Genomic DNA, 13,291 nt, shown 5'->3' with positions numbered 1-13,291 from the left:
GAACTTCTATCTTTTATGGCCTCTCGTGCTGATAAGTTATTAATCTTGGGGGACTTTAAAATCCACATATGCTGCCCATCTAAACCTTTGGTCAATGAGTTTTTAGGCCTACTGGACTCTTTTAACCTTGTGCAGTCAGTTATGGCCCCAACACATCAGAAGGGTCACACACTAGACCTAGTGTTGTCCTCTGGTTTCTCAGTTTCCAATGTTAAAATAGTTGATACTGGTGTGTCTGACCATTTTATGATTTTATTTGAATCTTCACTGTTTTGTCCCCCCCCTCTACCCCCCTCATCCTACTCCCTTGTCAGAGCTATTAATTCCACCACAGCCTCACAGTTCACTAATACTTTTATGCTCTCTCTTTCACCTGCTGTCTTAGATTCTCTTTCCTCCTGCACCGACACTGAGGGTCTACTTACTCTTTTTAATACATCTTGCCTTGCCACTCTTGATTCTGTAGCTCCTTTAAAACAAAAGCGGTGTAAATCCAATAGGTCAACTACTCCTTGGCTAAATTCCACTACCTGTTCGCTCAGAAAGGCTTGTAGGAAAGCAGAGCGAAAATGGAAAAAAGATAAACTACAGGTCTCCTATGATATATTTAGAGATTCTCTTAAGGCTGATCAAATCACTGTCAAAGCAGCAAAGGCAGCTTTCTATGCTGAGCTTATTCACAAAAATGCTCACAGACCAAAAGTGTTGTTTAACACAATTAATTCTATCATAAATCCTCCTACTACAATGTCCTCTCTTCCTGCTACAACAGAAACCTGTGAGATGTTTCTCAATTTCTTTATTGACAAAATTGACAACATAAAGTCTCATATCACAACCTCAATTTCTGATCCTGCTTTGTATCAGTCTGTAGTTTGCCGCCTCCAACAATTCCAACCAGTCTCTTCCTCACAGTTGTCAGACGTGGTCTCTCATATGAAGCCCTCTTCTTGCCACTCTGATATTCTTCCATCTCACCTTTTCAAAGAAGCTTTTGCGGCTATTTGCCCTTTTATCTTGAGCATCATTAATAGCTCCCTGGCTAATGGAGTAGTACCCTCTGGCTTTAAACACGCTATTGTGCAACCTCTCCTGAAAAAAACCTTCCCTTGATCCCATTGATTTGAAAAATGATAGGCCCATTTCTAAACTGCCCTTTCTCTCTAAGATCTTAGAAAAAGTTGTTCTGTCACAAGTCTCTTCCTATTTAAACACCTCTAATATCCTTGACAAGTTTCAATCTGGTTTTAGACCACAGTACAGAGTCTGCCTTACTTAAGGTCCATAATGATCTATTGCTCTCTGTTGACTCTGGCTCTTGTGCCCTACTGTTAGATCTTAGTGCTGCTTTTGACACCATTGACCACAAGATCCTTTTAAAACGCCTGGACGTTGACGTTTTTTTTCTTCTTTTATATATGTTTATATGTATGTATATGTATTATTGTTATTATTATTATTATTATTTTATGTAAAGCACTTTGGTGCAATGCTATTGCTTTGAAATGTGCTATATAAATAAATTTGACTTGACTTGACTAGCCTACATAATAATCTGACATCAGAAACGCACCGTCACCGTCAGCACTGATGCTGCTGACACAGTGGCTGCGTGATAACTTAATTTGGCCTTGATCGTGCAGGACATTTCAGAATGTCGAGTGTGTAATCCATCATAAATGGCTAGGTTCAATGGAAAAGTTAGCTGGACAAATGAAAGAAAACGAGAAGGATTCAGTGAAGCATAATAATGTTTTAGAACCTTCAAAATTAGAAAACTGATGCAACTGAGATGGAGGACAACTGCACGTAGAGTAGAACGTAGGCCTATTGTCCGAAGGAACTTACATTAAATGAGGAGATATTTGCTGAATGTCACAAAAAGTGTTACAGAAATTGCTTGGCATCGCTTATTCAATGGCTCTACCGAAACACCTGTAGTTTGCGGAGGACGAACGAGAAAGCACTCGTTTGATAAATCAGCCAGTAGTAGACAAATATCTTTTAGAAATAATCTGTACTGCAAAAACGAATGTTGGATATTTAAATTATCTAGCGGGTGTTTTAACAGCTGCAAGAAATAGAAGCTTCATGGTCTTTATGTTCTGGTTCGTAAATTATTTTCATAAAACTTCCAAGTTGCCCTATAACTTTACTCTCCAAACTCTTCACTGCACTGTAGGCAATTAACTGACAGTATGATAGGCTATTTATTTTCTGTAGGCTACAATAAACACATTTATTTTTTCAACTTTTGCAATTACTTACTTGGCTACTGAACGCAAATCAACAGGAGAGAGAATGCAGGTAGCCTACGCAGCGTGTAGCGCAATGTGTAGGCTATTTGGTTACCAACTAACACTGTTAGCCAATTCACTAACTTAAGACTTCAGTGCCATCATATATAACGTTTTCTTACACAACAAATACAGAAAGGATGGAGGCAGCAAAAGTAGAGAAGTCATTTCAGATGGGGCAAGAACAAGGTGAATTTGTATGCTTGTCAAAACGTAGTCCTACCCTGCATTAGAGGAGCTGATCATCATACCAAGCACACTCGCTGTTTAGTCATACACCACGGTAAACTAAAACTAAAATGTTACAAAGGTGGCAAAAATAATATAGGGTATTATTAGCCATGACATTACTAAGCTATGAATCGTTCGTTCATTTTTTTTTTTTTTTTGGGTGGTGGGGGAGGTTACAAACTTATTCAAAATCCTCCCCCCCTCTGGTTTTTACACAAATCGCACCCTGAGTATAGTTTACACTGAAGACCAGTTATATATTTTCAGTTTGCAATGTTAAGATTCATCCGGCCCATCTCAATGCTATGTTGAAGGTAGTGAAATTCTGGAGTGATTGCAGTTAAAATATTCTGAGCCAATAACATCACCATTTACCCGGTGCACATTGGTTAGTTATGTATTATATAAAATACGTTTTTCAGAGAAGCTGATATATTGTATGTTGTTTATGGTGACAACACACAACATTATAAAAAAATAACAATAAAAATCAAAACACTAGATCTCCGTTTCATGTGTCTTTTAATAAGTGCATAAAGTCACAATATGAAAATGACACAGGAGGGTTACGTGCATCTGTTGGCATTTCCGTGGCAGCCAACAGCGACTCTCTTCTCAGCCAAGACCATAGAAGAAATGATAAGACAGAAACCGTTTGACTGGGGAACTGTTACATTATGAATCTGAAATTAAGACATGGAGACATTGCCAATAGGACTTGAGGTTTCTGGAATTGTGGTGTCAGTCAAAGCACTGGATGCAGCTAGCCATAGAAGCCATGCGAACACCCCTCTGCAGCTGTGCATGATTCTCAACTCCTTAATTTAAGTCATAAACAAAACAAGAATGCCATTTTGCTTGCGAATGACGCCTCTGGAAGCTATCTTACACATGTGTTTGTTTCTGTAAAAGGTTAATGTTACAAAAGTTTTTGGACACGATTAATTGGGGGGGGGGGGGGGCATTTTCTGTGGTACCAGCAGAAGCACAGCAGGTTGCCAGAGGAGGGCTCTAACGAGTAACAAGCACATCACACACAGTCGCACTTTCTCTCACACACACACACACACACACACACACACACACACACACACACACACACACACACACACACACACACACACACACACACACACACACACACACACACACACACACACACACACACACACACACACACACACACACACACACAGCTTCCCTCGCTCTTTCGCTCCCTCTCCCTGTGGGATGTCTAGCCAGCCTCCAGACGCTCTGGTGCTCAGTAGCGGTAGTGGTCTGGCTTGAAGGGGCCCTCTTTGGGCAGACCCAGGTAGCTGGCCTGCTTCTCCGATAGCTTGGTCAGTTTCACTCCCAGCTTATCCAGGTGGGCAGCAGCAACCTGTTCGTCGAGCTGTAAGACAGACAAACAAACAAACAAAAAAGTTTACATACCCCAACTACAAACAAAACCATTACTCAAAAGATCTGGATTCAATGAGTTGCGTGTAACTCTGGATGCAATGAACTGCGTGCAGCCAGAAATCTTACATAACTGCCTTTCCTTCTTTAAATCAGTATACAGACAGGCTAGATAGATAGATAGATAGATAGCTAGATAGCTAGGCTAGATAGATAGATCCCAAAGGGGAAATTCAAGTTTCCCCTAGTCCAGTTAGCACCAAGATACAAATGTCTGATCACAATGATGGGAGATGGTTGATATGTGACAGGGCGGCTCACCCTCTTTGGCAGGAAGTAGACTCCCAGGGGGTATTTGCTGGTGTTGGTCCAGAGCTCAATCTGCGCCAGCACCTGATTGGTGAAGGAGTTGCTCATGACGAAACTGGGGTGGCCCATGGCACAGCCCAGGTTGACCAATCGCCCCTCGGCAAGAATGATGATGTGTCTGCCGTTCTTCAGGCGGTAGCGGTCCACCTGACAAAAGGGACATGCAAAATAAAAAACACTAACGGAATGCCAGATCACATGAAGAATGAAGGCCATCTTCAAGGGTCATATTAATCGTTTTGTTTGCGTCCAATTCAAGTGAAAGTTGAGAAATCGAATGTAGTGACTTACTCAAGCCCATTTCATTTGTAAATAAAGAGAAATACACTTACACAACTTATTTGACCAATTTCACTAATTTAATTGATAATTTTATTCTACAACTACAACATCTGTATCCTTCATTTTAGTTACCAATTGCAAATGGGGCAGAGAATGTACAAGCAGCAATGTAAAGGTATTAATTCATCTGGTTGAGCCAAACACAAAAAGCAAAGCTTAACATGATTGGTTTAAGTCACTGCTCTGAATCTGCAGATTACCTGAGGTTTAATGTTGACTTTGACAGCATTTTCGTTGAGCCATGCCACATCAATTTCACAGTCAAAGTGGCCGATGTTGCAAACGATAGAGTCATCCTTCATCTGCTCAAAATGCCTGCCAAAGACACCCAACAAACATACATCTTGTGATAGACTCATGGTTTATTTGTAGAGACAGATTTTGTCTGGTTTTGAATGCATAATACTGGACCATGATTTTATCAATATTAATCAAGTAGTTCATTGTCATGTATGAAGGAATTATAAGCAATGAAATTAATAAATTATTGTGCTCAAGACCCAGCTCAACTTTTAAAGAATAAATTAAAAGTAGTAATTAAAAAGGTATATTGTGTGTATGGGAGGGTATGGTGTGAGTGTGTGTGTGTGTGTGTGTGTGGGGGGGTTATTAATCAGATAATAAATCTAGGATCATTTTTTCCCCCAATACAATACAGACTAAAGCAAAATGAATCACTACTATAATATTTTTAGAGAGCCTGATACAGCAGTGACATTTAAAGCAAGTAGATCTGCACTACACCTAGAGCACAAAAGAACAGATATCCCACATGGAAATGATACACAGTGACATCTCTGGTTTAATCCAACTGACCACGCAACCTTCCGTTGCTAAGAAACACACCTGCCCATGATGATGTCCTCGCAGCCAGTAGTTGTCACAAAGATGTTTCCTTCCTTGCATGCTTCTTCCATGGTGGTCACCTCGTAGCCTTCACAAAAAAAAAAAAAAAAACACTTTTTATTTTAGTAATTTTCTTTGTTTTCAATCGTACATATTACAGAATACATAGAATAGGTAGAACATAAATTGTACAAATCTATATCCAATTACACATCTATACATATGCAAATATATAGGAAATGCATTAGGCATATTACACCAAATACTTACAGTACATTGCAGTCATAAGTTAAAGAAGGCTTTTGTAGAGCACACCTACCTTCCATGGAGGCTTGCAGAGCATTGATGGGGTCGATCTCTGTGACGATGACCCTGGCACCAAACCCACGCAGTGCCTGAACGCAGCCCTTGCCAACGTCTCCATAGCCAGCGACCACGGCCACCTTACCGGCGATCATGACGTCAGTGGCACGCTTGATGCCATCAATCAGAGACTCTCTGCAACCGTACAGGTTATCAAACTTGCTCTGCAGAGAGAGAGAGAGAGAGAGAGAGAGAGAGAGAGAGAGAGAGAGAGAGAGAGAGAGAGAGAGAGAGAGAGAGAGAGAGAGAGAGAGAAAGAAAGAGAGAGAAAGAAAGAAAGAAAGAAAGAAAGAAAGAGAGAGAAAGAAAGAGAGAGAAAGAAAGAAAGAAAGAAAGAAAGAAAGAAAGAAAGAGAGAGAGAGAGAGAAAGAGAGATTAGTGGTCAAGGTTTCCTCTTCCTTAGATCACAGGACCAGATGTTACATGGTCACTGGTCAGAACACACAGTGGCCAAACAGACAATATGCTAATACTAAACAAGTCAGCTGCCCTGGATTCTACACTGCAAAATCTGCTTATCTAATAAAATCTAACCAAGTGTTATTAATCTCATCCCTAATCAGGAATCAAACTTTACCAATGCACACTACGTAATATGAAGTGCATATTCTGATTAAAATAAAGTGTTCCAGCTCAAACACATTCTACTAGCCAAATCACACACTTTATCATTCTTGTTAACCAATTTCTGCTTCACCTGTTAGCCATTGATGGTCTATAGGAAACAGCAGTGAATTCATACTGGTTTGGCTGTTATCCACAGAAAAAGAGTGTAAAGCTGCTCAGTGAATGAGCAGAATCCTTTGGTCTGCATGTGATCATGCTGTTGGTATGACTCATCATATGGGAGCGTGAGTGTGGGAGGCATCTTGTTGCTGACGGTTGTCAGACGACTAACCCTGTGACCGTGGGGCGTCTGTTACCTTGGTGACTGAGTCGTTGACGTTGATGGCAGGTATTTTGAGTTCTCCCTTCTTCATCATCTTGTACAGGTTGTGGACGCCAGTGGTGGTCTCCTCAGACACACCCTTGATCCCTACGGGACATGGAAGCCAGAGGTTACTTAGGTCAAGGTGACCGAGGTAATTTAAATAAAGGTGACTACAAGGCTTCAAGAACTGTTTTGAAACAAATCTCTATGGAGAGAATCATTCTTGTCAACATCGTTGCTGTCCCACTAAATGCAACTCACAAGAGACAGATGCATAATTCCAAATCTAATATAAGCATTTCTCACTTCCTGTGATTGCAAAACCATTTGCAAAATATCTATAAGCTTTGGTTAAGAGGTACAGTCAGCAATGCTTTATCAGGGGGTGATTCATCATTTCCTGCCACTCTTCTAACTGACACTCTGGGAGTCAAGTCCAATCATGACTTTACTATTGTAGACTCCTGCTTGTGTTCATATGCTTGAGTTCATATTACCATGGGTAGGACAACTGCACTTTCAGCATGACTCATGACAAAAGCCATATACTTGTGCACACACAAAGACATCTTACATTGGAAAATTATAAGACATCCAGCAAAGAACACTCAAAAGTACATAACGCAAATAACCAACAAGAATACCAGCGGGGAATATAACCCGCCATCCCCCAAAAGTGGTGAAGGCTCTAAAAATATTTGTTTAAGGCACGCCCTCCTTGAGCAAATCTGAATGAGAAATGAAAAGGTAATACCTCGATCTGCGTGAAGAAACTAGTTTGATTATGTGTGACCATTTCAGTCAGAGTGACTTGCTGTTTGTTGCTCAAATATGAAATACTGAACAGAAGGCCTATGTTTTTAATTATCATTTTGCTTTTGGTGCCCCCCCACCCACGTGAGAGCAGTTTGGGGTATTAAATACTGAACAGTAGGCCTATGTTTTTAATTATCATTTTGCTTTTGGTGCCCCCCCCCCCCCCTCCCTCCCTCACCCACCTGAGAGCAGTTTGGGGTATTTTGTGTGCACCAGGTTGGTCAAGTCTCCACCGTCGTCCAAGATCATGTTGAGGGGCTGTCCGTCCTTGAAATAGATGGTCTGCTCAATGCACCACACATACTCCTCATCGGTCATGCCCTTCCATGCGTATACTGCCAACAGTACAAACCACCAGGTGCACACATTAGACATGTTGAAACACATGGACAACACTAAACCCACTTCTGATTATATTTTTACTGCTCATCTGTCTCATAGCATGTGTAACGTGCAACTCACAGTGTTGAAGCTCATATAAGGGGATAGACATACTTAAGTCATTTGTTAACATGGTCATCTCGTTTAAATGGTAGGAACATTAAATTCAACAAAGTACCAGTTGAGCAAAGTAACAAACATGACTAAAACACTGTTCAAGTTAATTAAATGTGCATAAGCAATCCTGTCTGTATTGGAACTACATGGGCCTGGCAGTACAAATATCAGTAAGAAAAATGGGTTGTTAAATATCAGCATACAGTATCAAAAAGCAAAGTGCTGTGACATGCTTCTTCAGATATCAGACAGTGATATTAATTGGCTGTTTATAGAGAAAAATGTCATTCTATCAACATGTAACTTAAGCAGCAATGGTGCAACTGAAAAAGAATGCAGTGCTATTTTAAAACTAGTACTACTAGTTTCAAAGTTTAAGACACACCTTACACCTAAACTTACGATCAAACTTACACTCAACTGATGCAACCGACTGCTGCACTCATTCAGTGAGTTAATAATTTACTGCACATGCTCACAGTTAACCACAATAGCACTGCAGTGGGGATGCGGACTTTATGAAAGCCTGGGAAGAGTTCAGATTAGCCCAAATGTTGTGCTGATTGTGTGTCCTTCACAGACACACAGATATACACAACTGGCCACTGTAGGGAATCCACCAAGCACTTTCAACAGTGTTGAAAGATTTCATAAAGAAACAGAAGTCAAATACTTGCTTTGTATTTTTGGCTTGCGTTCAGAAACTCAGTGCAAACTTTTCCCAACAGCATAAGGAAAGAATCTTTACGCATCTGCCCTCAGGGGCTTTCGGTTCTCAGATGGCGAGGAGAATATGAAAGGCTGGAGCGGATATGAAAGTGCGCCTGCAGGCGTGTTCAGCCACACACACAGGCTCTCCGTGGATTTCCCCTCTCTATCTCCCTCACTCATATTCACTACTCTCCCACTTTTCATTTTGGAGATTGCATCAGATTGCATCATTGCATGTGATGACCAGAGAAGCCAAAAGTTCAAAAGTACACAGCCCACGACAGCACCTTCCTAATCACTTTAACCTCTGTGCTTTTCTCCCTCCCACCCCACTCACGCCTGAGGTGACAGAGACCAACAGCAGGCCAGGGAGTCAAATGATCAGCTAGTGAAACACCATCATTCACAGACACAATACATGATCTGCCATTTTCACGTGTCTAAAACCTTAAGAGAGCAGGATGTACCTGGAACGCCAGTCTTGGCAATGGCAGATGCAGCGTGATCCTGTGTGGAGAAGATGTTACAGCTGGACCACTGAACCTGAGAGGGTAGAGGGAGAAAGACAAAGAAAAACTCAGATTGTCAAGTCACAGGCAGTCATCCATTTCAAAAGAGCACTCCCATCAGGCCCTCGGCCATCTCCACACAAGTCTGCAGGGACACTTGCCTCAATATGACCCATCACATCATGAAAGGTTTGTATGCACTCAGAGGAGACTGGGGCCTGCCCTGGACTGCAACCTGGAAATCAGGACAATGTCCCAACTATGCAATGCTCACCACTATCAAGGCACAGCATTTGTTTCTGGTCATCAAGTGTAGCCGCTGTGTTTATTATTGCACTTTATCACCCGGAGAGAAGAAATACTCTTTTCTGATCGGCTGGTGGGGTGGCTATTAATTCTGAATAACGGGACACCTATGAAGTAGATCTGGTAAAAAAGTTTAATCACCGTTCCATATCAATGCTTACTATAACAACCATAGTAGGACGATGGCTGAGCCTGGAAGCAGGCTTCGCAACAATGGAATCAAATGTAAACAAGCTCAAGGTCCATGCTATAGCTGTTATAGTGCCAAAGAAAGTTGTACAACGAGTCGGCTTCTTTTTAAACGGAACCGCGTGTTTCCTTTGCGTGCTATAAAGGCATGACTATTGCCTATAGTGGCAACCGGGTGAGAAGCGGGATAACAGCCTTCGAGGCATCCTGTTATACGGAATTAATGGACTTGGGCGGCGGCAACTCTTTGTCTCTCACCCTCGTCCATTAATTCCATATAACAGGACACCTCGCCGGCCGTTATCCCTTACATGTTAGCAGTACTGTGCTGTAGATCACTGCATGGGCACAGCAGCCTCTCAACTCACTTTGCTCCAGCCCCTTGTGACTATCTTTTCCATTCCTTCACTGACTAAACATCTATTTTATAAACATTTCTCCTTGTTATCAGGGACGGTGTGGGGTGCTACTGGGGTTCAACTGAAGCCGCCTCATGAGGTGCATAAGTAAAAAGGCAGAATAAAAATAAATGAAAAGGATTTATTCTCCTCATTCATCCATACTGTGCCATAAAACAATTACAAATCAAATAAATCTTATTAAGATCCCACAAAGTAATTTTGATTAAAAAAAATGATGCTTTGAACGTGTTAAGGCACAGGTAGCCATGGTTACTGATCGGTCCGTGGCTATAAAGAGTCTCAGTAAGCAAATCTCCAAGGGATTGAGACAGAGCTTACACACACCTGCTGCCAGAGGGCTGGTCTGGTCAACATTAAACACTCCTGTCCTCAGGGGGAAAGCCACAAAGCTAACCTAAGCTCTTAAAATGAACGGTAAAGGGGTTGTGAAACAGCAGCCAAAAAGTTTGGCAGAGCTGATTGAAGATTGACCACATGTTGGAGTAATGATTTGCACTGAGCTGAAATTCCCGATAGGGATCACACAATTCTGATATCTTATCCACAGTTTCATCTTGTGACTTTTCACATGGATACTAAGTGAACTTTAGGACATTCAGAAAACTAAAGAAACACAGACAAATCTTTCAAAGGTCAGTCTAAATACTAACCCAACAAAGCCTTCAGTGTCTGTGTGTGTGTGGGTTATTGATTGATCAACTACTCACAGTATGAGAACTAATCTTAAAGAGTTAAAACCCACCAAGAAGGTCCCACTGTTCAGTAATTGATTGAACTTGGTGGCAATAATGCAGCATCTTTACAGTACTCAGATTACAGTTAGAGTTCAGTCCAAACTCATGATAGAAACATCAACGTCAACAAGGGTTGGTGGTCTTTTACTTTCTAAAACTTAACTACATCAATTACCCACAACTCCAAGTCAATATGCAAACACAGACACATACAGAAATTCTTTCACAGCCCATGCACGGTCTGTGCGTTTGAAGAGTGCTGCAAGTTGGCTCTTTGAGTGCACGCTCATGAAAGCAGCCCCATCCCATTGATATTACTGAGACATAACCTTTGAAAGTGACAGTGTAGTGCCTCCGGCTTCATGCCTGTGTCTGGCCCTGCACTCACCTCAGCCCCCAGTGCAGTGAGTGTCTCAATGAGGACCGCAGTCTGCAGGGTCATGTGCAAGCAGCCGGCGATGCGGGCGCCCTTCAGGGGCTTTGACTGGCCGTACATCTCCCTCATCTTCATCAGGCCAGGCATCTCGTTCTCTGCGATTTCGATAGCCTTACGGCCCCACTCGGCAAGGCTGATGTCAGCTGCGGAGAAAAAGAGAGTTTACTGTTTATAAACAATGAAAAGGGGCTTTAGTCTGACAGTGCCCAAAAGTTACATTAACTATGTGACAGACAGGTGAGAGAGTTGATGAACTGAACTACTTTGCGCTCTCTATTAACAGGTAGCGATGTGAAAACGAGTTATGTGGGTGCAAGTTGAAACTGCACACATAGTAATGGAGGGCGTGTACAGAGAATGCCGATACATCCTTCATGTGGGGGTCTACAGAGGCAGCTGTCAAACTCAAGGGTGTCAGTATCTTACTTGCCATTTCTACTACTCTGGAATTCTGTGAATCCTGCAGCAGTAATTCAAAACCGCAGGCCTGGCATGTCTAGTAAGCAAGCCCAACCCTTCAAATTGGTCAGATGTGGCTTGTTTGCAAATACTGCCGCATTTAACCGCAACTGACCGGTTGAACACTGGTAGCTCGATTATAGCCCCCCTTTTTGTATTTAGTGAGGGAGGGTGGGTTGTACTGGGTGGGTTTTCTGGCATTTCCTTCTCTTTAACCTGCAAACCAAATTTACCTTGATGACCCACTTATGATCTGATCAGACTAGGGCCTTGATTACTAGTTTCTGGACTAAAGGGCCTTTATTACTCGTTTCTGGACTCTGGACTAGATAATAGGATCAAAGTCTCACTTTGAGCCCGCGTTCACAACTGTTTTGTTTCATTCATTTCAAGGCAGTGTCAAAGAACCAATAAACAGAACCGTAACTAACTATAAGCGGTCAACTAAGGTGTTACTACAGTAGGCTACCAAGGTCTACACAAAAGGAAACTCAAATAACTGGAATGCACAGAGATAGTTTAACAATAAAAACACCACGTGCCAGTCTTGAGAACACGCATGGCTGTGTCTGTCAGTCAGTCAATGGCGGGGCAATTGCACATCGGGCAATGTAGTTTTCATTAAGATTTCCCCCATTCTTGCCATAATATACCCGTACCCAAGAAAACTACAACTACCATTACCCTAACCGATTTACGGAATAAAATCATTCACAAAACAAATTGCAATCGCAAACTGATTTCTTGGCTACAGCCAATTAGTGAATGATTATGATAACTCTACATTTAGTATAGACATCGCTGCATAAACAGCTTAATGTATACAATAAGCTGATATAACAGAAATGTGTACATGGTCATAACACATTCACAAACTGTAGTGGCTAGCTATGTCCCAAGTTAGCTGTGTTGCACCGGTTACACCACCGGTTTAGCAGCCATGTGGTAACATTAGCTATAATTAATAAGTCAAAGACAGTTTGCTGTCCGGAGAAATTTATTTTGCACCGTGTACTTTGCGCAATATTATGTCGGAGACGGATTGCAGTTTGAATTCCACCTAACCACTTGCTAACATTACCACCCATCTGGCCAACTTGCCGTTTATCCTGGTAACGTTACTTAACGTTACCTTGAAGCACTGTAATAACGTTAACGTTCGTCCAGTCAGCAATCTGTGCAAGAAAATATAAATTCACAAGACAGAAAGATGACAATGCATTACACTCACCGACTTTGAAGGGCAGTTTCTCAGACATGGCTGTTTAGGTCTGGATGTGGCCGGTGGAAATGTTAGATAGGTCCTGGCTGGGGACGTGAGAGGAGAAGAAAGAGACGAGGGTTTGAACTTGAATTTAAGTCTGCAGTTAAGGCTTTGTGTAAATATTAATGAGATGGGGTGCCAATTCAACACCTCTCACTTCTGATTGG

The 13,291-nt window shown here is 41.8% G+C and overlaps 1 protein-coding gene across 1 annotated transcript; it reads right to left on the bottom strand.

The window, feature by feature from the left end:
- Positions 1–3,033: 3,033 nt before the first annotated feature.
- Positions 3,034–13,214, bottom strand: LOC143103895 (adenosylhomocysteinase A). Its single transcript, XM_076267755.1, has 10 exons — positions 13,092–13,214; positions 11,354–11,544; positions 9,273–9,348; positions 7,779–7,931; positions 6,773–6,885; positions 5,806–6,013; positions 5,487–5,574; positions 4,841–4,955; positions 4,251–4,445; positions 3,034–3,921 (listed from the first exon to the last, which is right to left on the bottom strand). The coding sequence occupies exons 1-10, from the start codon at positions 13,117–13,119 to the stop codon at positions 3,790–3,792; spliced, it is 1,299 nt and encodes a 432-aa protein (XP_076123870.1). The 5' UTR covers positions 13,120–13,214; the 3' UTR covers positions 3,034–3,789.
- Between the last annotated feature and the right edge of the window lie 77 nt (positions 13,215–13,291).

This window comes from Alosa pseudoharengus, unplaced genomic scaffold (assembly GCF_046254945.1).
Source record: "Alosa pseudoharengus isolate Yale_2024_CS ecotype anadromous, Long Island Sound unplaced genomic scaffold, YU_APseudo_1.1 YU_APseudo_1.1_scf_5, whole genome shotgun sequence".
Taxonomy (NCBI): Eukaryota; Metazoa; Chordata; class Actinopteri; order Clupeiformes; family Clupeidae; genus Alosa; species Alosa pseudoharengus.
Note: the sequence above shows the minus strand (reverse complement) of the source record. Positions and strands in the feature narration are given on the sequence as shown.

Coding starts and splice junctions, on each gene's coding strand:
- LOC143103895 (XM_076267755.1), bottom strand. CDS start 13,119: ATGTCTGAGAAACTGCCCTTCAAAGTCG. Junction 9,349..11,353: donor TCACTGCACTGGGGGCTGAG/GTGAGTGCAGGG, acceptor CTACCCTCTCAG/GTTCAGTGGTCCAGCTGTAA. Junction 6,014..6,772: donor TCAACGACTCAGTCACCAAG/GTAACAGACGCC, acceptor CTCTCTCTGCAG/AGCAAGTTTGATAACCTGTA.